A 21,364-nucleotide genomic window follows, 5' to 3' on the forward strand; every position below is an offset into this window, starting at 1 on the left:
GGGAAAGTCAAGGAAAGGATGGATCTATCCTACAAGAATTCAAACAGCACCTTCAGTACATTACTTATAGGAGGAGGTGTGGGGGGGGGCAAAGCTGTCTACCAGGGTGAGAGGACTGGATAAATGTTGGAATGAAGACAGGAAAACTGATGCCACCCCTAAGAAAATGCTCATAGCGAAGGATACCAACAGAGACTTCACAAAAGACATACAAACGGACAAAAGTATTTGGAAAGTTACACTTTACTGGTAACCAAAGAACAGCAGCTTGGAAGATTACTTGACAAAGCCATTAAGCTGGTAAAGATGAAAACAGTAATGCAAAGTGCGAATGGACACGCATTTCATAGTCCCCGCTGGAATGCAGAGAAGCAAAACTTTTCTAGGAAGGAAACACCCTGAGCAACGATACTTCTTCTGAGAACTAATTCGACACGTCCACAAAAGATTTACGTAGAAAACATCACTGTTCTTGATGGTAAAAAACAAAACAAAACAAAACAAACAAAAACAAAAAAAACTGAAAATAACCTGCATGGCCCAAAGTAGGGGGATTGGAAAAATAAACAAATAAACAAACAAACTGGAAAAATAAAGGCTAATACAGTCCTGCAAGCTACCGTCATTACACAGCCACAGAATACCGTGCTACGAATGAACTTCTCAGATCCCGAAACGTTCCCACCGTGAAGAAGTCATAAAACAGACTACAGAGCGTGACCCCGTTGTGGTGCAACACAATACTGCACACGCATTCTACGTGTGCGTGGAAAACCAACTGGAGGTCCATATCCCCCAACACCATCAGCGGTCATCTCTGCGACCGAACAGACAGCAGGTGATTCTTAATTACATCGGAGTGAGCATCTTTCTTCTTCCAAAATCTTCGAGAAACACAGACATACATACATCAGCAACGCCTCTGGGCGGGCTGCTCCTGGCCGCCAACTGCTAGGGCGGACGATACTCACCTCATTTGTCCAGGTCACCTCTCGCTCTTCCGCTTCAGCGGCGTCCGCCACCTTGGCCTCCTGTCCAAAAAAGTCAGGACGTCGGCGGCTCCTCCCACGTCAACGCAGCCGCCTTAACGCACCGCAACCCAGGCGCTCCGGCCCAGCGGCTCCCAGAGCCCCGCTTAAGAAGGCGGGAGCGGAAGAAGGAAACGCACAGGCGCAGTAGATGAACTCGCGGTCCTCAACAGACCATCAACAGGGGGTTATCCGAGTCATTGCCCACTTTGCCGGGCTTTGACCGGAAGCTATGGAGTCACTTCCGCCCTTATTAAACATGACCGACCTTCTGCCCTCACCCTCCGTCTTGTCTCGCCTTTTAGGCTGTGATTGGTCGTGACGAGACTCGGAAGTGTCTTCGAATCAGAGTCCCAGAGGAGGACACTCTAGCCTTGAGCGCTTGGTCGCTTTCTGTCCCACACTTGGAGCGGGGAACCGGCGTTTTCCGGTCTTTCCTCGATGGTATCTTCGGATGGATAGAGGGGACCGCGCAAGGTATTATGGGACAGTGATGGCCGCGTTCGCGGTTTGGGTTTGGGTCTGTGAGGCTGTCTGAGTGAGGGGTGGTGGTGCCGGCGCCCCAGAATCTGGGACGGAAGGTTCTGAGAGGCGGGCTTGGTGAGGTGAGTGCCCCTTCTTCCTTCCTGGCCTGCCCTTCGCCAATCATGGCAGCTCCAAGCGGCGGATATGGGTCGTTCCTTCAGGTTCCAGCCCGGGTTTGCGAAGTCCCATCCCTGTCACCCAGCTTGCCTTTCTCACCGTAGGGATGCTGCGCCGGTGCGGCTGGCCCCATCCTTCCTCCTCGATCCGGTCGGATCCCGCTTCCTGGCCGGAGGTGCAGGGATGCTGCCCGGGGGCTCCCCCGCACCCTGCCTCAGCCCCCTGCATTAGCCCCCTCCCCGGCCGACGCCGCCACACGCCGGGCGGCTGTGTCTTCTCGCCTCTGTCACAGTGTGTCTTCACTAGGCGATCTCCTCTACCACAGTGTCGACTCCAAGAGGCGAGGAGTTTGGTCTGTTTTGTTCTCTGTTCTGTTCTTTTCCTCTTGCCCAGAACAGCGACTGGCTCACAGAAGGCAGTCAGGGAAAAATTGTTGAATGAGTAAATCTAGTTGTTCTGAATTGGGTTTTTTTTGTTGTTGTTGTTGTATTCTCTGTGGCTTCTTTGTCATTAATCATTCCCCAGAACCCAGCCCCTTAACTCCTGCTTGTTCTCAGCAGCTAATTAGGTCTCCTCAGATGCCTTGATCCTGGGCTGTTGATACGTTCCTTTGCTGTCTCTAGAAACGTGGGGCTTCCTGTTCTCCACGAATCAGTTTAAATTCATTCACCCATTTATTCATCAAATGTTTAATTTTGCCAGGCACTGGGTACAGCAACAGCAAGACAGACAAGGTTCTCTTTTTCACAGTATAGGACTTATTTTCGAGTTCAGACTACTGGTGAGCAGAACATACATGTGTTTACCTTCCTATTTAGATTTCCTCACCTGCACACAGACGTCATCAATATGCAGCTCTCTCCCTCCTCTTCTACCTGATGGCATTTTCCAAGATGCAGCCCTCGTGTCTTTGTTCGTATTATGCGTCCAGTCTGTTTGGCGATATTTCCCTGTTAGAGCGGCGCCTGTTAATTAGAGCTGGGCAAAAACATTCTGGATTCTGGTGGTACCCTACACCTTAACAGTTCCTTTGCCTCACTGACTTGCTGAAAGGAGAATTATCCAGGCACGTGTGTTTATAAGTTGTTGGTGTGTAATGGGAGGTAAAGAGGAGTTTGTTACAAGTTGTGTGGGAAAATCTTACAATCGCCTTAATACTTTTCAGGAACACCATTTCATTACCTAGTGTTTCTCATCAATATTTTTGGTGAACGTGGATTGTCTTTAAACAGATTTCAACTGCTGTGAGGTAATTCTTTTCTCCAAAACACAACTGGTCCCCGAAAAGTCTTTCATGTGTGGATCACATGGTTGGTAGCCTTATACCCCAATGTGACTACTCTGCTCTATCTGTAGTTTAAAGGGAGAGACAGGCAAAAGAACTCCGTAGAAAAATATTGATCCCCCTGGGTGGCGCAGCGGTTTAGCGCCTGCCTTTGGCCCAGGGCGCGATCCTGGAGACCCGGGATCGAATCCCACGTCGGGCTCCCGGTGCATGGAGCCTGCTTCTCCCTCTGCCTATGTCTCTGCCTCTCTCTCTCTCTGTGACTATCATAAATAAATAAAAATTAAAAAAAAAAAAAAGAAAAATGTTGAGCCCCAACAGTTTATAGGAGCACAGCAAATAAAATAATGTAACACTTACCTTTATGTAACACTTTATGGTTACAGAGAGCTTTCACACACTTTTGTATTTGATTCTTAGGATACTTCCATGGAATAGATAAAGGAAAAAGTATTTCTATTTTTTCAAATATAGAAATTATGCCTAACCAAATACCAACTTATCTGCTTACAATCACAGAAGTAGAAATTGTCAAAAGCTTGCTCTCTAATTGAGGATTCTGACTTAAAATCTAGTGGTGTTTCCCCCTAGAGTCCTTTTCTATATGCCGTCATGTTCTGATAAGTGCCCTTTAGTGAGGTCTGTTTTTGCCTGGATGATACCCTCTTGGATCCTGATATTTGGTGGATGAGAGAGAGAAAGAGAGAGAGAGTCTTTGTGTGTGTGTGTGTATTTCTGATGTGTGTAGGAGTGGGGATCAGGATCTTTTGAGATTGTAATTGACTTAATGGAAAGGTCTTGGCAAGAGGTAGCTAAACAAAGCCTGGTCTTGATGGAGAGGTCACCCCCCCTGAATATACTTATAACTGTAGTTATCTTGGGATACAGTGGAGTCAAACCTTTTCTCCTTTTACATCCAGTACAAAATAGGTTGACTTCCTTCCACAGACATCCCAGAGCCTGTCATGGAGGACACCAGCGAGGATGCCTCGATCCATCGATTAGAAGGCACTGATCTGGACTCTCAGGTTGGCGGTCTTATTTGCAAGACCAAAAGTGCAGCCAGTGAGCAGCATGTCTTCAAGGCTCCTGCCCCCCGCCCTTCATTGCTGGGACTGGACTTGTTAGCTTCCCTGAAACGAAGGGAGCGAGAGGAGAAGGATGAAGGGGAGGATAAGAAGAAGTCCAGAATTTCTTCCTACAAAGACTGGGAAGAGAGCAAGGATGACCAGAGAGATGCTGAGGAGGAGGGTAGTGACCAAGCTGGCCGACATAGCCGAAAAGACAGGTAAAGGCTTTTAGATGGGTTGACCCAAAGGGAATGAGAGTGGAGGCCAGAAAATAACATCTCATATTTCTTTTTTCTTGTTGGACATGTAGATCTTTATGATATTATTATGATTCTATCATATTGAAGGTAGATAGGAATTGGTGTTTTCTTCAGGTTTGTTGGGGAACATTCAAAGGTGACTAAATAATAGAGGATGGGGGTTAGAAATGCTTTGGGTTGTTGCCATAAGTAAGCCTGCAGGGAGATAAAGTGGAAAAGGACAGGTCAGCCCACCGGAGGCCTGGGGGCAAGGTATTTCTCCTAAGGAAGGGTCTTTTACCAGCTGCCCTCCCTGTTTCAGACATTATCGATCTGCTCGGGTAGAGACTCCATCCCATCCTGGTGGTGTGAGTGAAGAGTTTTGGGAACGCAGTCGGCAGAGAGAGCGGGAGCGGCGGGAACATGGTGTCTATGCCTCGTCCAAAGAAGAAAAGGATCGGAAGAAAGAGAGATCACGGGATCGAGACTCTGACCGCAAGAGAGAGAGAGGTAACTGAGCAGAATAGTTTCTATAGCCCGCTAAGCATTTGAATTAACATGTCAGCCTCTTTTCCTGTTGCAGGAGTTTTTCCAATGCCCAATAATTAGGGAGCCCTATTGGTTTTGATTGTGTCAGGATTGGGAAAGCAGGCAGTTTAAGAGCTATTACTTGCAAAATAGCTGCTTTGCTTGAGTGCGTGATCCTCATTTTATTATGAAAATTGGGGGTAAAGAGGATATTGGGTAACATGTATAAAAAAACCAACATTTGGGATCCCTGGGTGGCGCAGCGGTTTGGCGCCTGCCTTTGGCCCAGGGCGCGATCCTGGAGACCCGGGATCGAATCCCACATCGGGCTCCCGGTGCATGGAGCCTGCTTCTCCCTCTGCCTGTGTCTCTGCCTCTCTCTCTCTGTGTGTGACTATCATAAATAAATAAAAAAAAAAAAAAAAAAAAAAAAAAAAAAACCAACATTTACAGCAGTGTTGGTGATAGAGAAAGGACAGTGCTGTGGAGCAAAGCTAGACATAAAATCCAGTGCTGGCTTTGCTCAGTATTGTTTTAAGTTTTATAGTTTATAGGCTTGTAACTACTAAAAAGCTATTCACTGTAGACTTATAACTATTGTTTTTTGAATTCTTGCAGGAAAATAACTGTTACTGTGAGTTTGAAACTTTCTAGCCAGTAACTATTTTTTCCCATTGAAAGAATGGGGATATGTGAGTTTCAGGAGCCCATGGATCGCATTAGAGCAGTGCAGGTTGCACCTGTGAGTGAGTGGGAAGGCCTGTCCTTTCTCTAGGGTGAAGATGGGTGGAAGTTAGGTGGGGACACATATATCCTAAGCTCTGTGTGTGGCTCTTGACAGATGAGAGGGACAGAAGCAGACACAGCAGCAGATCAGAGCGGGATGGAGGGTCAGAGCGCAGCAGAAGAAATGAGCCGGAGAGCCCGAGACACCGACCTAAAGGTAGACTGAGCCATTGCTTGTGATTTGTGAGGGGTCGAGTATGTAAAAGGCAGGGTGAGCGACTCCCGTCCGTAGTTGATTTGCTGTGAATAGAGTCAGAATTGTTGATTCCACTATGAATTTCTGGAATACTTGGTTCTCAATCAGGTAGGAAGGCCCTGGACCCTTTGAGATGGATATGTTCCTCTAAGCTGTTGGGCAGGTTGTTTGGCCAGTTTTCCAAATGGCAGGAAAGAATAAGGAGCTGGGGAAGAGGATTTGTTAAAATTAATTACTTATATTCAAGAGGACTATGAGAGAAATTGCATATTTCTTAAAATGGTATAAACACACATTAAAACAAAAAAGAAAAATGTTTTCAACACATGGAAACTGGACCATTAAAATCCAGGTATCTTTAAAAATTGTCCAACCATCTCACTTGTTACAAATAGATACAAAATTTATAAGTGGTGAAAGAAAGAAATTTGGGGAATTGACTTTTGGCTGATAGCTCCACAGCCCTGTCCTGGTTAAGTTAGATGTTTCCTTGTGGATGTGTTCTCTGGCCCCAGATGCAGCTACCCCTTCAAGGTCTACGTGGGAGGAAGAGGACAGTGGCTATGGCTTCTCAAGACGCTCGCAGTGGGAATCGCCCTCACCAACTCCTTCCTATCGGGATTCTGACCGGAGCCATCGACAGTCCAGTCGAGATCGGGATAGGTGATGTTCTGGGCAGAGCAGCTCAGTTTCTCTGGGTGATGACAAAGGGTGGATGTGTAGAGGGCAAAGGGATCTGGGCTGGGAGAGCAGATGGCAGCTGGGAAACATGTCTACACTTTAGTGACTGCTTAAGTGATGCTGGTTATACTGTTTCCCAGGTCTGTGAGGAGCAGGTACTCAGATGATACACCTCTGCCAACCCCATCCTACAAATACAATGAGTGGGCCGATGACAGAAAACACCTGGGGTCCACGCCCCGTCTGTCTAGGGGCCGAGGTAAGGCAGGGTGGGAGGAGGAAACAGGAAAGCAGGATGGCTTATCCTGGTGAGGCTGAGCAAAGCTGCACTTCTGGAGCTGTGCAACTTTGCAGGGCTGTTGATGGCCATAGGGGTAAGCTGGGGTCATTTGGACTGACCTGCTATGTGTTCGCCTTCAGGAAGACGTGAGGATGGCGAAGAAGGAATTTCATTTGACACAGAAGAGGAACGGCAACAATGGGAGGATGACCAAAGGGTAAAAACTTTACATCTTTGAGGGATTGAATGAGGGGTGGTGGCGTGGCACTCTATAGGTGAGTGGGTCATGAGTGACACTCCAGTGGAATTGGATTCTGACAACAGAGGTTAACACTGGACAGTGTTGGGAGCTGAGCCCTGTTCAGTCCTGAAGCTCTGGAATCTCTTTACAGAGGCACAGGCTCCATGGTGAAACTTCTCACAGGATGCAGGGCCCACCTAACTTTTTTAGTTAAGTGCTGGTGCCACCACGTGGTACATGTAAGAAGTGCTGTCAGGAGGGGCTGCCATATAGTCAGTGTCCATAGTTCTCCTTTAGATGGCTCATCTGGGAGCAGGGTGGCCTTTTGCCAGCCTGTCTCACATGGATGGCCTCACCACACCAGTGACTTCTTACCAAACATCTCCTCTCTGGCCTTGTGTTTCACATAAACTCCATGTGTCCCTTGCTCTTGTTGCTTTGTCCCATGTGCTGCAGCAAGCCGACCGGGACTGGTACATGATGGATGAGGGATACGATGAGTTCCACAATCCCCTGGCCTACTCCTCCGAGGATTACGTGAGAAGGCGGGAGCAGCACCTGCATAAACAGAAGCAAAAACGCATTTCGGCTCAGCGGAGGCAGATCAACGAGGTGGGCTGCCCACGGTAGTCGGAGCTGACTCAGTTGGAGTCGGGAGCACGTGGGAGAGACGCAGGCCTCGTGCACCTGGTGGCGGCACAGCTCGCCTCCCCGTCGCTGAAGTACTAGGTGTCGCTGTCCCTCTAGAGGCAGAGGAGGGGTGGGCATGGAACCTTTCAGTAGCTTAAGATAAAACTCCCGACTCATAACTTCTTTCATGTGCAGTCCTTCCTCGAGGGGTGCTGTGGATGGGAACTGGTAGGGTGGGACCTGGCTCTGTGTTCTTTGTGCTTCTGAGTGGGGCTGGAGACACCACTTGTCCATGTGGAGGTTCTAACTCATGTAAAGGGCTGCTTCTTGGAAAAAATAATGCTGGTAACTGGGAAAGCGACTCTTCTTTCTAAGGAGCCACAGGGCACAGAAGCCTGGGACATCTCCGCAGAGCCCCATGGCCCTTCTGTCAGGCCTTGATGTGTGGACTTGCCTGGTGACCTTCCAGGATGCCTTTTGGTGGCAGTCTGAACGTGGCCTCCTGTTGTGTCCTCACAGGATAACGAGCGCTGGGAGACCAACCGCATGCTCACCAGCGGCGTGGTCCATCGGCTCGAGGTGGACGAGGACTTTGAGGAGGACAGCGCAGCCAAGGTGCATCTGATGGTGCATAACCTGGTTCCTCCCTTTCTGGATGGGCGCATCGTCTTCACCAAGCAGGTGAGGCTCCTGTGGCCTGAGAGAGAAAGCTCAGGCGGAACTGAGGTGAGAAAAGAAGAACGAGAGGAGAAAAAAGGCTGCCGGGCTGATAGGATAGCAGTCGGTTCCGTTTACTGGGGCTGCTGTGAAGTGGACCTTCCTGTGGCGTTTAATGATTAGAAGGGGGATCCCTGGTGGCGCAGCGGTTTGGCGCCTGCGTTTGGCCCAGGGCGCGATCCTAGAGACCCGGGATCGAATCCCACGTTGGGCTCCCGGTGCACGGAGCCTGCTTCTCCCTCTGCCTGTGTCTCTGCCTCTCTCTCTCTCTCTCTCTCTGTGACTATCATAAATAAATAAAAATTAAAAAAAAAACCCATAATGATTAGAAGGGATTTTCTCTTTTTCCTCAACCTCCTGCAGCCAGAGCCTGTGATTCCAGTCAAGGATGCCACTTCTGACCTGGCCATTATTGCTCGAAAAGGCAGCCAAACCGTGCGGAAGCATAGGGAGCAGAAGGAACGCAAAAAGGTTGGTTTCTTGTCATTTGGGGCTGAGGAGTCTCTCTCTCTTCCCCCCGCTCTTTATTTTTTTTTTTTTTTTGTCTTTGTTTTTAGGAATTATATTAGATCTCACAGGTAGGGTTCCTGTTGGAAGTGAGAGGACACTTACAGCTGTTGGAGGAGGGCGTGGTGTACCTCCGCCAGGGCCTTAGTGGAGACAACCGCAAGGCCTAATGCTTGGGGAGCTTGAGATGGAGGATGGGGAGCAGGCTCAGTGCCACTGCTGCCTTGTGGGAATTTGCCACCTGCTCGATGAAGCACCTTGTCAAGCGGGATTGATTTTCCATTGACCATAGTCGTGTTACACGATGGAGCCGCCTTAACTTTTCGTTATTTTTTTTCAGGCTCAACACAAACACTGGGAGCTGGCTGGAACCAAACTGGGAGATATAATGGGTGTCAAGAAAGAGGAAGAGCCAGATAAAGCCCTGACAGAAGACGGTAAAGTGGACTATAGGTAGGATCTTGGTCAGCAGTGGGCTGGCTCCAAAGACTGGGGGCCTCCAGGACACTTGCTGGGGACTGATAGGACTTTTGGCTCGTGACTAGGAAAATCATGTCGCTTTGGGTTTTCTGGTCCCTTCTGGTCTCTTCCTCCTGGTCTTTCTCTCCTCCCACCATCAGCTTTTCTTGGATACTACTCCTCCCACCACCACTGCCACTGCCACAGGACTGACCCCTGCCTGCTGGCATTAAACGCCTCACAGATGCTTCCCCCTGAAGTCTCCCGACAGTCCCAGCGGGACAGGTGCTCTCTTTCCTGTTTTCCGTGTGTGGAGGATGAGGCCAGGGAGGTGACGTAATTTGTTTGCAGTCACCCAGGTAATAAATGGAGTGATGATGATGAGACCCAGGCATCGTAGCTTTGGGATCCAGTATCTTAGCCACGCTGCTGGAGTGCGTTTCAGAGGTTCAGCATTGGGAGGTGGCCTTTGCCCCCTTAGCTTTTAGTTTAAAGGAATGGCTTCTTTTAACAGTGGTTTGAAAACAGATCTTCCCTGTTCATTGAGGTATGTAAGCAGATGGTAGAGAGCTGCTTATTGGGGTTCCCACATTGGGTAGCTGACTGGACTCAAATGTCCCTTGTGAGTCTCATCTTTGAACATTCCAAAGTCTCAGTGAACCGGCAACTGAGTGAATAATCCTCTGTACCCTGTGAGTAGTGACCCCCATGAGAAGTTGGTACCACTGATTAGCCCTTGTTAGCTTATAGTTAACTTACCCCATTAGGCATTGATCATTAGCTAACCAGGAGTGATGGTAAAATTAGAAGTAGGACACTTGGCAGAGGGTGGGGTAGGTCTGACAGGGGGCGGGTCTCTTGGGGGAGAGGTGGGTGGCAGTGGTGTGGACCTTGGCTGCAGTGAACCGCTCTCTCTTTGCTCTGTGGGCTTGGGGAAATTACATGGTACTTTTGAGTGTAGGTGTGTGTTCATGTCCTTGCAGTAGAGGCTGTTGGTCAGTACTCAGTGGGAAGGTTTGTTCTCACAATCCTTTGAAAATGAAGCTATACAGACTCTGCCCTCCTACCAGGAGGAAAGAGTAGAGGTCTGAGCCTGGTCAGGACTCTGCAGCCTCAACGGCTCCTTTTAGCCCTTCACACTTTGTGCTGAAATTGCTCAGTGGTGTTCTGTACAAGATAATGACCTGGTGATTTCAGCTCCTCTCTGGTCGAGCTCTTTAGGGCCGAGAATTGGCCCATTTCCTAATCTGAACTTCTCTGAGTCATACTTGGCTGTGGATGATGGATTCTTCGACAGGATTTCTGGTCCCTTAGGCCAGAGGAGATGAGCATCTCAGATTACCTGGCTGCTCCGATGTCTCAAAGATTTCTTGCATCTTATTGAGGTAGTTCTCATTCATTTTTTTTTTTTAAGATTTTATTTATTTATTCATGAGAGACATAGAGAGAGAGGCAGAGAGACACAGGCAGAGGGAGAAGCAGGCCCCATGCAGGGAGCCCGATGTGGGACTTGATCCCGGGTCTCCAGGATCATGCCCTGGGCTGAAGGTGGCGCTAAACCTCTGAGCTGCTGAGCCACCCGGGGTGCCCTGTAGTTCTTATTCTTGGGTGTGGGAAGAGCAATGTGGGAAATTGTGCATGGTGCTTACTTAGGCTGCTGTGTGTTCTCAGGACAGAGCAGAAGTTTGCAGATCACATGAAGAAAAAGAGTGAAGCCAGCAGTGAATTTGCCAAAAAGAAGTCAATTCTGGAGCAGAGACAGTACCTGCCCATCTTTGCTGTGCAGCAAGAACTACTCACTATTATCAGGTAATTCCTTCCCAGGGCCTGGGAATTCCACTATTGAATCGGTGTCCCCTTTGTCCCTTGTGTTTACTCAGTAGCTCTTTTTCTTTGGGACATTGCATCTGATCGAGAAAGCAAAGAATTTTTTCTTAACTAATATGGGTTGCATGTGATGGAGAAAGGAAAAAAAAAATTTCTTATCTGATACGGGTACCCTGGGCTACTTTGCATGAAGCAGGCAAAGCAGCCTTGCTTTATTCTAGTTCACTTGTTTAACCCCCACCATCTTCTAGACTTTGTAGGAGATGTCTCAGTTCTGGGCTGTTTTCCCAGGGAAATCCACCTTTCTAAGCAGGTGTGCTCCTCAGAGAGCCGGATGTGGGCGTATGAAGTGGCCCCATCTTCCCAGAGGCTCCCAGGTGACTCACTCAGCCCAATTTGCGCTTCACCTTCTCTCCTTTGTAGAGATAACAGCATTGTGATCGTAGTTGGAGAGACAGGAAGTGGGAAGACCACTCAGCTGACGCAGTACTTGCATGAAGATGGTTACACAGACTATGGGATGATCGGGTGCACCCAGCCTCGGCGTGTGGCTGCCATGTCTGTGGCCAAGAGAGTCAGTGAAGAGATGGGCGGAAACCTTGGTGAGGAGGTGAGTGGCCATGAGGGCTGAGCCCATGGCTTCCATCCATCTGAGGTGGTCTGCTAAGGCCCGGAATGGGGCGTGGTAGCAGTGAGCTGGGTTCGGGGCTGCTGAGCCATTTCTCTCTGACCTTCAGGTCGGTTATGCGATCCGCTTCGAAGACTGCACTTCAGAAAACACCTTGATCAAATACATGACTGATGGGATCTTGCTCCGGGAGTCCCTCCGGGAAGCAGACCTGGATCACTACAGTGCCGTCATCATGGATGAGGCCCACGAGCGCTCCCTCAACACTGATGTGCTCTTTGGGCTGCTCCGGGAGGTGAGGGCCGGGGTACGGTCCATCTGTGCCCGCGGGGCTTTGACTGGTGCTCTGTTGCTGTTTAGTGACTGAGGTGGTCTAGGTGGGCTGGGTTCCAGGCTGGGGAAGCCGAGGGGGTCTCCAACAGGCTGGAGTGTGCCTGGAGGCTTCCAGCTTGCCAGGTCCAGGCCTGGTGGTGTAGTTTGCTTTCTTCTTGCTCGTGGTCTCTTGGCTGTGGCTCCCTGGCTTCAGGCTTCGGGATTCTTTTTTTTTTTTTGGAAAGTCGACATATGTATTTGTTTATTCACAGTGTATTCACAGTAGGGGCATGATTTGGAGCTAGTAATTAAGCTTCAGTCTGGGTTCTTCTATATATATATATAATTTTTTTTTAACGTTCAATTGGTTTTTGTTTTTGTTTTTTTGTCTTTAAATTTTTTTATTTTGTTGAAGTTCAATTTGCCAACATACAGTATAACACCCAGTGCTCATCCCAACTTGGTAGGTGAGGCTTCAGGATTCTTAAGGATCTAATGTGCCAGTCTGTCAGCTTCGGCCTCTGCTTCAGTGGGGAGTACTGATGAGATTGGGGGGTGGCCGCCAAGGGTTCCAAATCTATGGAGAAGCCTTGGACTGACCTCTTCCCTTAGGTGGTGGCTCGGCGCTCAGACCTGAAGCTCATTGTCACGTCAGCCACTATGGATGCAGAGAAATTTGCTGCCTTTTTTGGGAATGTTCCCATCTTCCACATCCCTGGTCGTACCTTCCCTGTGGACATTCTCTTCAGCAAGGTACTGAGGCCTCCTTCTTTGAATCAGTCCTGATCTCTGATGAGAAGCCAGCTGGAAGGAAAGCTGGGAAAAGTTTTGTGGGTACCATGGGGCAGATGGGGCAACCTGCAGCTCTAGGGCTCAGATAAAGAGCTGTACTCTGGGGGGAGGTTTTATTGGAACAGAGGTGCAGGGCCCAGGGTGGGCAGGCAGGCCCATCTATAGCTCTGAACTATAGGGCTGACCTCCTTTAGCCCCACACCGGTGACTGGCCACCGGTCCCAAAGGGGTGCTGGCCCACATTTCCCTTGACACTTGCCTCTGACCGTGTCCCTGGCTGGTGTTGCAGACTCCGCAGGAGGATTACGTGGAGGCCGCAGTGAAGCAGTCCTTACAGGTGCACCTTTCAGGGGCCCCCGGGGACATCCTTATCTTCATGCCTGGCCAAGAGGACATTGAGGTGCGTGCCTCAGTCACGACTGTGATGAATGGGTAGTATCCTGCATATGAGGGGCTCTGGTGTCTCATGGCTTCTCTCTGTGCCCTCAGGTGACCTCAGACCAGATTGTGGAACACCTGGAGGAACTGGAGAATGCACCTGCCTTGGCTGTGCTGCCCATCTACTCCCAGCTGCCATCTGACCTCCAGGCTAAAATCTTCCAGAAGGTATGACAACGAGAGTGTCTGTTTTGGGTCCCCACCTTTGGGTCTCTCTGGATTCTCCCAAGGGAGGATGAGAGAGACAAGGTGTTACTTTTCTGGCAAGGGGTGGGTGTGGTCTTTCCCCTGTGGAGTCTTTCCTATCTGAGAGCCTACAGCCTGCCCTCCTTGTACATCCTGCCTGGCTCTAGGCTCCAGATGGCGTTCGGAAGTGTATCGTTGCCACCAACATTGCTGAGACATCTCTGACTGTCGACGGCATCATGTTTGTTATTGACTCTGGATATTGCAAATTAAAGGTAAAAGAAGACACAGGCAATAGGGCTGTGGGCCTTCACCCAAAGCCAACTCAGTAGGTGGGAAGGCGGGCCCCGGGTCCTCAGCCTTTAAATGAGGGATGGACTCAGAAGTGGAGGTGGTATTTAAGAGGCTAACATTTGAGTGCTGATTTTGCCATGCACTTGATTAGTTTAATCCTCATGATAATGCTATGAAGTAGATGGTTTAATAACTCAATAGAGATCACAGAGCTCATATTTGTGGGGGAGATTTCTTAAGATTCCTGGCTTCAAAAGGGTGGCTGCCTGCATTCCTAAAACACTATGCTCTAATGTGTAGCAACCACGGCTTGTCTGTTTTTGTCTCAAGGCTGCCTCCCCCTTTAGCCCTTTCTCTCCATGACCAGCTCTGTACTGTCCCCTCCCAGGTCTTCAACCCCAGGATTGGCATGGATGCTCTACAGATCTACCCCATCAGCCAGGCCAATGCCAACCAGAGGTCGGGGCGAGCCGGCAGGACGGGCCCAGGTCAGTGTTTCAGGTAGGAGCCCTGTGCTAGCCTGCTTTCTGGGGCAGTACTGGGATTGCGGAGTGTGGAGCTGGGACGGCGGGGACTGGATGATGGTCCAGCAGAGGGAAGTTGGCCCTAGGGTCCCTGAGGCCGGGCACTGATGGCGGGCGGGACTGTCGCTCCTTGGTCTTCTCATCATAGGCTGCTGAGCAGAAGAAGTAGCCTTTCCAGGCGCTCTGAGGTCTGGGGGGCAGTGGGTTTTAGGCAGACCTGTGTTGCACGTACGTCCCCTGGAACACAGCACACTTCCCTTCAGAGGATAGATCTGAACAAATTATTGTTGGTTCTTTTATACTTCTGCAGTTTTCTCTTTCTTTGCTCCTGACTGTGAGAAATATTGATTACAGAAGTCACGAAAACACAGAAAAATAGAAAACAAAACCAAGCCATAATTCTAGCCGCAGGCTCATTGGTTCCAGAAATGAAACAAATGTGTAGGAGATTCCAGCAGAAGGGTGAATGAACTGGCAGGACTGAATTTTGAATAGGTGGAAATTCAGGGTTCTTCTTCCTGGCAGGCTCTACACCCAGAGTGCCTACAAGAACGAGCTCCTGACTACCACAGTGCCTGAGATCCAGAGAACCAACCTGGCCAATGTGGTGCTGCTGCTCAAGTCCCTGGGCGTGCAGGACCTGCTGCAGTTCCACTTCATGGACCCGCCCCCTGAGGATAACATGCTCAACTCCATGTATCAGCTCTGGATCCTCGGGGCCCTGGACAACACAGGTGCTGAGGCCCTGGGAGCCGGGCAGGGCCTCAGGGCCTCTGGGCCTCTGGTGATGGGGTTTTCTTTTTCTTGACTTCACTGTGTCCACTCAGCATTTCAACTGGCTCCTCTCCCAGGTGGTCTGACCTCGACTGGGCGGCTGATGGTGGAGTTCCCACTGGACCCAGCCCTGTCCAAGATGCTTATCGTGTCCTGTGACATGGGCTGCAGCTCTGAGATCCTGCTCATTGTTTCCATGCTGTCCGTGCCAGCCATCTTCTACAGGCCCAAGGTGGGGACGGGGTGTCCTGTGCTTCTATCTTCCCAGAAGCCACAGGGCAGTTTATGGGCCTGAGGCAGGATTAGAGGGGACTAGTACCTTTCTTTAAAATAGGATAGAGGGACAAGAGTCCATGTTTCCAGAGAATAATGCTGATTTCTGTTGAGCAGGTTGGGGTAAGGGAAAGCATGGGCTAGATCAGTGGTTCTCAGAGACCGATTGGAAAATTTTATCTTTTTTTATCTTCTAGTATGTTGTGCCTGAGCTCTCCTGTTTTAGAGTAAATACTTCATTATAGGCTGTATTATTTTCCCTGTATTGTCAGGGCCACATATCAACATGTTTGAAGTCGTATGTGCAGATAGCTGACAGTGGGAGAGCCTCCAGGGTCTTCTCGGTGGGCCTGGACTCCCTGTGCAGAGAGTAAAGGTCCTTTTTCCTTCCCAGGGCCGAGAAGAGGAAAGTGATCAAATCCGGGAGAAGTTTGCTGTCCCCGAGAGTGATCATTTGACCTACCTGAACGTCTACCTGCAGTGGAAAAATAATAATTACTCCACCATCTGGTGTAACGATCATTTCATCCATGCCAAGGCCATGCGGAAGGTGGGGGCAAGAGCCCAGATAAGCAGGATATTGGGGTGAGGGGGTGGTAGGGAGGAGGAGGAGGGCTCCATCCTTTTCTGCCCTGTGTCCTGCTCTAGGTCCGGGAGGTGCGAGCTCAGCTCAAGGACATCATGGTGCAGCAGCGGATGAGCCTGGCCTCGTGCGGCACGGACTGGGACATCGTCAGGAAGTGTATCTGTGCTGCCTATTTCCACCAGGCAGCCAAGCTCAAGGTGAGCCAGAGGAGCCTGATAACTGTACGAGGACAAGGTTCTTTCTCATTGCACAGTCCTGCAGATCTGGGTTCCCCACCGAGGTCTGTGTCAACAAGGGGAGTGGCTGCCCAGATGAGCAGCATTTTCTTGGTGTGGCTACCTGTTCTGTCTCTTCCCTAGGGAATTGGGGAATATGTGAATATCCGGACAGGGATGCCCTGCCACTTGCACCCCACCAGCTCACTCTTTGGAATGGGCTACACCCCAGACTACATAGTATATCATGAGCTGGTCATGACCACCAAGGTGAGTCTTTTCTGACACAGTTGTGTGATGTAGGCGTCCCTGGCTGGGCCAGGACTTTGGAACCCTTTGTTGCCTTCCAGTATGAGTTTTAAGCTTGGGAGATGAGGCTGCATGTGTTGCTTTGAGGGGAATTGATAGATTGGTTTTCATTTGGGTTTGGGGGAAGCTTATACAGAGTTAACCTTTAGATGATAGTAGCCGTGGCTGTGCCAGCAGGATTGTTTCCTACTTCCTGCCTGGGATAAGCAACCCCTCTTGGTGTCATTAGAAGGGCTTTCTGAGGGGCTAGGCCTTTTCTCTTGGATACTAGGGGCATGTTTTTAAGTGTGGAGGAATTTGAGTGGGAGAAAGGATTAGAATTCCAGTGTCTGGGGCTTGTGTTTGCCTTTTTCAAAGGGCTGGGGGTCAGATCCTTCTTACATAGGTCCTAATTGTGGAACTGCTATGGGAAGGACGGCCCAAGGCATGGCCCCTCTGTGACCACCACTTTGTGACCCTTCTGCCTGCAGGAATACATGCAGTGTGTGACCGCAGTGGATGGAGAGTGGCTAGCAGAGCTGGGCCCCATGTTCTACAGTGTAAAACAGGCAGGAAAGTCTCGCCAGGTAAGGATCCTCCACTTTCCATGAAGGTTCTGCTTCCTGTGGGAGCCATTTTCCCTTCAACCTGGTATTGAAGACATGTTCTCATCTGACTCCTACCCTCCTTACTTCTCTCTCAAATACAAAAGCTGTGATCGAGCCAGATTGGTCTGTTAGAGTTCTCCCAACTACTCCAATTGCTTGGCCTGCTGAGAGTTCGTGTTTTTTTTTTTTTTCTAAAGATTTTATTTACTTATTTAGAGTAAATAATTAGAGTAATTTCAAGCAGGCTTCACACTGAGCATGGAGCCCAGTGTGGGACTTGACCCCACAAGCCTGAGATCATGAGCTGAAATCGAGAGTCAGATGCTCAACCAACTAGCCACACAGGCCTTTAAAAAAAAAAAAAAAAGCCTCATTGAAAAGTCCAAATATTCATAAAAGTGTAAAAAACTGTACAGGAAGCCATCATGAATTCATCACCTAATCTCCATAATAATCAACATTTGGTTAGTCTTGTTGGGCTTATTCCAACCCCTCCACACACTCATTTTTTTTCCTGGAAAGATTTTAAAGCATATTTCAGACATGTTATTTCACCAATAAATACTTGAGTAAGCATCTCTAAGAGAACTTAATTTGTTTTTAAAATGTAACCGTTATGCCATTATCACTTAACATATTTAATTCTTAATGTTATCTGAGTTTCTAGTGCTTATTCATATTTCTTCTTTCATCCCAAAGATAATTTTTTATGATTTGCTTGGATTAGGATCTAAACATTATAATTAGTTATAGGCGGTAAGTGTTTTATTCTAGAACATGCCCTGCCTCCATTTTTTATAACAGCATTGATTAATTGGAGAAACCAGGTCACTTGTAGAATGCTTCATCTTCTGTATTTGACCAGTTGCTTTTTCATGATGGTTTTTAACTTGTGCCTCTCCCCTGTGCTATTTCTCTAAACCAGTAATTAAACGCCTGATAGGATTCAGATTTAGCTGTTTTGGGCAAAGATGCATAAATGCATGTGGTATTGTGAACTTCCTTTTAGATCCTCTTAGGAAGCATGTCAGGTCTGGTGGTCCCACTTGGGAGGATTCTGAGATTCTGCGATCCCTCCAGTAGGAGTTCTCTAGCTGCTACTCCATCTCCTCACGGTCTGACTGTCCGTGGATGCCCAGAGCTATTTAGGGTTGCAGAATGTTGCTGGGCTTTTGCTTCTCCTCTTGTCCATACTTTCCACACTGGGCCCACACCCATCTTCCCTGTTCCTCCCAGCTAGGTGGTAATGTCTTCCTAATTTCCTGTCCTTCCCGGCATCATGGTGAACTTGGTAAGAGAGTGAAAGTACTCACTGAATTGAGTGGAGTGCTGGGACCACAGGGTTAGGACTGAATCATGCAGTGTCTGTCTTGAATCAATGAGGAAAATAGGCTTCAGCCTCAAAAGAAAAGGCAGCCTTGGTTTAGGGGCAGGGAGCCACGTGGCCCTGGCTCTGGGAGCTGGCACAGTGAACACGTCACCCAGCTTACGGCAGGGGCATGGGTGCGGACAAGGCCTCCTCATTGGCCAGTCTCCAGTGGCCCCAGTACCTCTATCTCTTTTCTAGGAGAACCGCCGACGGGCCAAAGAGGAAGCTTCTGCCATGGAGGAGGAGATGGCACTTGCTGAAGAGCAGCTGCGAGCCCGACGGCAGGAGCAGGAAAAGCGCAGCCCCCTGGGCAGTGTCAGGTGAGCTTCAGCCTCAGGACCCTGGCTGGGATGGAGCCTGTCCATGGGAGGCTCTGGGAACCAGCCCGATAGCCCGAGCAGGCCCCGATGCAGAGTCGTGACCCAAGAGAAGTAGAGTCTGTAGGGCCGAATTGGTGATGGAAGTTGACTGGTCCCACATGGAGGCTTGGGAGAAGTTCCAGACACACTCTCAAGGCTGGTGATACATCTGCAACTCTTGGTCATTGTCATGTACTGAGGCCTGTGGTGGGCCGGAGAAGTTACAGCTTTCCTGACAAACGAGGACTTGGAACTCATGGTGGAGCCTTGGAGCCTTGGACTTGTGTGTGTCTGCTGGAGTTCTGAGTTAGAGCCACCTTCAGGTGAAGGGCACGGTTCTCCACAAGACTGTGTGCACTTCAGACACCAGCTCAAAGTGTGTGTGTGGGGGGGGTGTCAAAGGTCACTCTCACTTCTGACCAATTTGCTACAAGTTTGGGGATCCCCATAATAGACTCCCCTACATTCGATATTTTGCTATAATAACTCACAGAACTCGGGAAGGAACTATATTTACGATTATAGTTTTATTATAGCAAAAGGATACAAATCAGAACCAGTCCAAGGAAGAGATGCAGAGATAGAGGTCTGGGACAGTCCCAGATGTGAAGCTTCCATTGTCCTCAGGGCCACATTAGTCTCCTGGCATACTGATGTGTGATGTATGAACAGGGCATTGCCAACCAGGGAAGTGTCCGTGTCCAGAATTTTGTTGGGGTTTCATTCATGGGCATGAATGGTTGGGTAAGCATCCATGTGATTGACCCGGTCTCCAGCCTCCTCCTTTCCACAGAGGGTGAGCTGATATCATAGGGCTCAGAGTATAGCCCTCATCCTGGATCATCTCATTAGGAGAAATGATCAGATGTGGTCTGAGGGCCCACCATGAGTAACAGAGACATTTAGTCCCTTGGGAAGTCCCAGGGGTATAGAGATTACCTCTCAGGACCTCTAGACAAAGGTCAGCTAGATTCTTTATTACATAGATGGAGTGGCAGCCTGGGGAGGTGGCTGGAAGGCTACCTCTGTAGCTCACCTAGGAGGTATGGAAGGAATTGTTAAAAAATCTACCTTCCAGCAGTCCTTGCTGGATATTAGAATGAGGTAATATTTTATTCTGTTCCCCATCACAAATGAGGAAGGCAGCGGGGGTGGAAATGTGCTGGAGAAGACCCTTCAGGCCCGAAGCCTGCTCCCACACCAGTTAGAAGCCTCAGGGCCTCGGGCTCCTTATCTTACTGTGCATCCTGGTTGGAGCGAGCAGCAGCATGATTCCTCATCCCTCTTTCCGTGTCTCCAGGTCTACAAAGATCTACACTCCAGGCCGGAAGGAGCAAGGGGAACCCATGACGCCTCGCCGCACACCAGCCCGCTTTGGGCTCTGAGCTGAGGCTTTTCCTGCAGAGAAAGTCCTGAGCCTTGTGGCTAGAGCGCCCCGGGCCTGCACAAAACCCTTTCATCTGTGTGCTTTCATCCGTGTACATCCTGGCCCCTGGGGGAAGCCCCTGCAGGGGCCAGCTCTGCCGCGGAGGGAGGAGGAGTTCCTTAGTGCCCACCTGGGCTGCAGAGCAGCTGAGCTGCCGGGGCAGCAGGAGGGGGCCGGACCCATTGTATCCAAATAAACCATTCCTTGGACGCTTGGTGTACAAATGACTTGGCTGTGACTATGGTTTTTTAAATTCTGTGTAAAGCAGCAAAATAGATCTAGAGGGAATTGTAATTTGGTTATAATTCAGGATTTGGAAATAAATTTATTGTTTGTAAAATGTTATTGCATTTCAGACTGTTCCTTTTTCCCTCACTGCCCTAAATCACATAATAAACAACAAGATGGGCAGGACTCCGACTTTCTTTGGGATGATCTAAAACCTCAGCTCTCCTTATTTCTATTCTCCAGGTAGTGGCTCTCCGAGGGGGGCTGGTGGGTGGGACAGCTGACGGAAGGATGATGGCCTGGGGCACTGGGCAGGCCAAACTCCTAGGGTGCTTTGCTGTTCCAAGGCTGGTGGGTGGGGGAGGCTGGCAATGGCCAAGTCGCAGGGAAGTGAGCACCCATGCACCCTCTGCCATTCCCCAGGGGTGGGTTGGGTGCTCTACTGCTCAGAATAGCAGAAGTTTCCACTTGACATGTGCGTTGGCACATAAACAGTATAAAATACTGCTCGCTGATTTTCACATAAAAAATGATCCTTGGGGGATCCCTGGGTGGCTCAGTGGTTTGGCGCCTGCCTTTGACCCAGGGCGCGATCCTGGAGTCCCGGGATCGAGTCCCGCGTCAGGCTCCCGGCATGGAGCCTGCTTCTCCCTCCTCCTGTATCTCTGCCTCTCTTTCTATGTCTATCATAAATAAATAAATAAATTAAATAAATAAATAAATAAATAAATAAATAAATAAATAAATAAATCTTAAAAAAAAAAGATCCTTGCACAGGAATCCCTAGTCTTTGCTCTTGTTAAGCAGCCTGTATCTGCTGAGATGGCTTTGTGGGTATGTGGCCCTTTGCATCACACATGGCCCTTACTCTGACCCTCAGGTGGGGCTCCTGCCAGGTGTGCTGGTTGCAGGGTTCTGTGCTGGGGCTGAGTCACGGGTGGCCTGGCC

At 49.4% G+C, this 21,364-nt stretch overlaps 2 protein-coding genes across 5 annotated transcripts in view; one reads left to right on the forward strand and one right to left on the reverse strand.

Moving 5' to 3' along the window:
* The window catches only part of TXNL4B (thioredoxin like 4B), a 45,624-nt gene extending 44,262 nt beyond the window's left edge, over positions 1 to 1,362 (reverse strand). Inside the window, exon 1 of one of the 3 annotated variants that reach the window (XM_038538458.1) lies at positions 972 to 1,360. The gene's annotated coding sequence lies outside the window, so the exon portion shown is untranslated. Of the gene's footprint in view, positions 1 to 971 lie in introns of all 3 variants that reach the window. The other 2 variants (XM_038538459.1, XM_038538460.1) reach the window with 2 other exon arrangements.
* Positions 1,284 to 20,528, forward strand: DHX38 (DEAH-box helicase 38). Of its 2 annotated transcripts, none has more exons than XM_038538451.1 (27): positions 1,284 to 1,505; positions 3,904 to 4,243; positions 4,587 to 4,774; positions 5,634 to 5,735; positions 6,290 to 6,437; positions 6,596 to 6,714; positions 6,876 to 6,952; positions 7,433 to 7,588; positions 8,126 to 8,287; positions 8,687 to 8,794; positions 9,171 to 9,283; positions 10,961 to 11,098; positions 11,540 to 11,726; positions 11,854 to 12,039; positions 12,669 to 12,809; positions 13,138 to 13,248; positions 13,338 to 13,454; positions 13,640 to 13,747; positions 14,155 to 14,267; positions 14,816 to 15,024; positions 15,142 to 15,296; positions 15,732 to 15,887; positions 15,986 to 16,120; positions 16,283 to 16,408; positions 16,918 to 17,013; positions 18,602 to 18,723; positions 20,063 to 20,528. In XM_038538451.1, exons 2-27 carry the CDS (start codon positions 3,921 to 3,923, stop codon positions 20,145 to 20,147), a joined length of 3,681 nt encoding a protein of 1,226 aa, XP_038394379.1. In that variant the 5' UTR covers positions 1,284 to 1,505; positions 3,904 to 3,920; the 3' UTR covers positions 20,148 to 20,528. The 2 variants fall into 2 exon arrangements, with proteins under 2 accessions (XP_038394379.1, XP_038394378.1); XM_038538450.1 differs by having other exon boundaries at positions 1,497 to 1,633.
* Positions 20,529 to 21,364: the final 836 nt, after the last annotated feature.

The sequence above is a fragment of the Canis lupus genome, chromosome 5 (genome assembly GCF_011100685.1).
Source record: "Canis lupus familiaris isolate Mischka breed German Shepherd chromosome 5, alternate assembly UU_Cfam_GSD_1.0, whole genome shotgun sequence".
NCBI classification, from domain to species: Eukaryota; Metazoa; Chordata; class Mammalia; order Carnivora; family Canidae; genus Canis; species Canis lupus.

What these genes read in the sequence shown, in the direction of transcription:
- DHX38 (XM_038538451.1), top strand. Translation starts at nt 3,921, where the DNA reads ATGGAGGACACCAGCGAGGATGCCTCGATCCATCGATTAGAAGGCACT. An exon ending in AGCAGAAGGAACGCAAAAAG is followed by an intron (nt 8,795 to 9,170) that starts GTTGGTTTCTTG and finishes ATTTTTTTTCAG; the next exon opens with GCTCAACACAAACACTGGGA. An exon ending in CCATCTTCTACAGGCCCAAG is followed by an intron (nt 15,297 to 15,731) that starts GTGGGGACGGGG and finishes TTTCCTTCCCAG; the next exon opens with GGCCGAGAAGAGGAAAGTGA.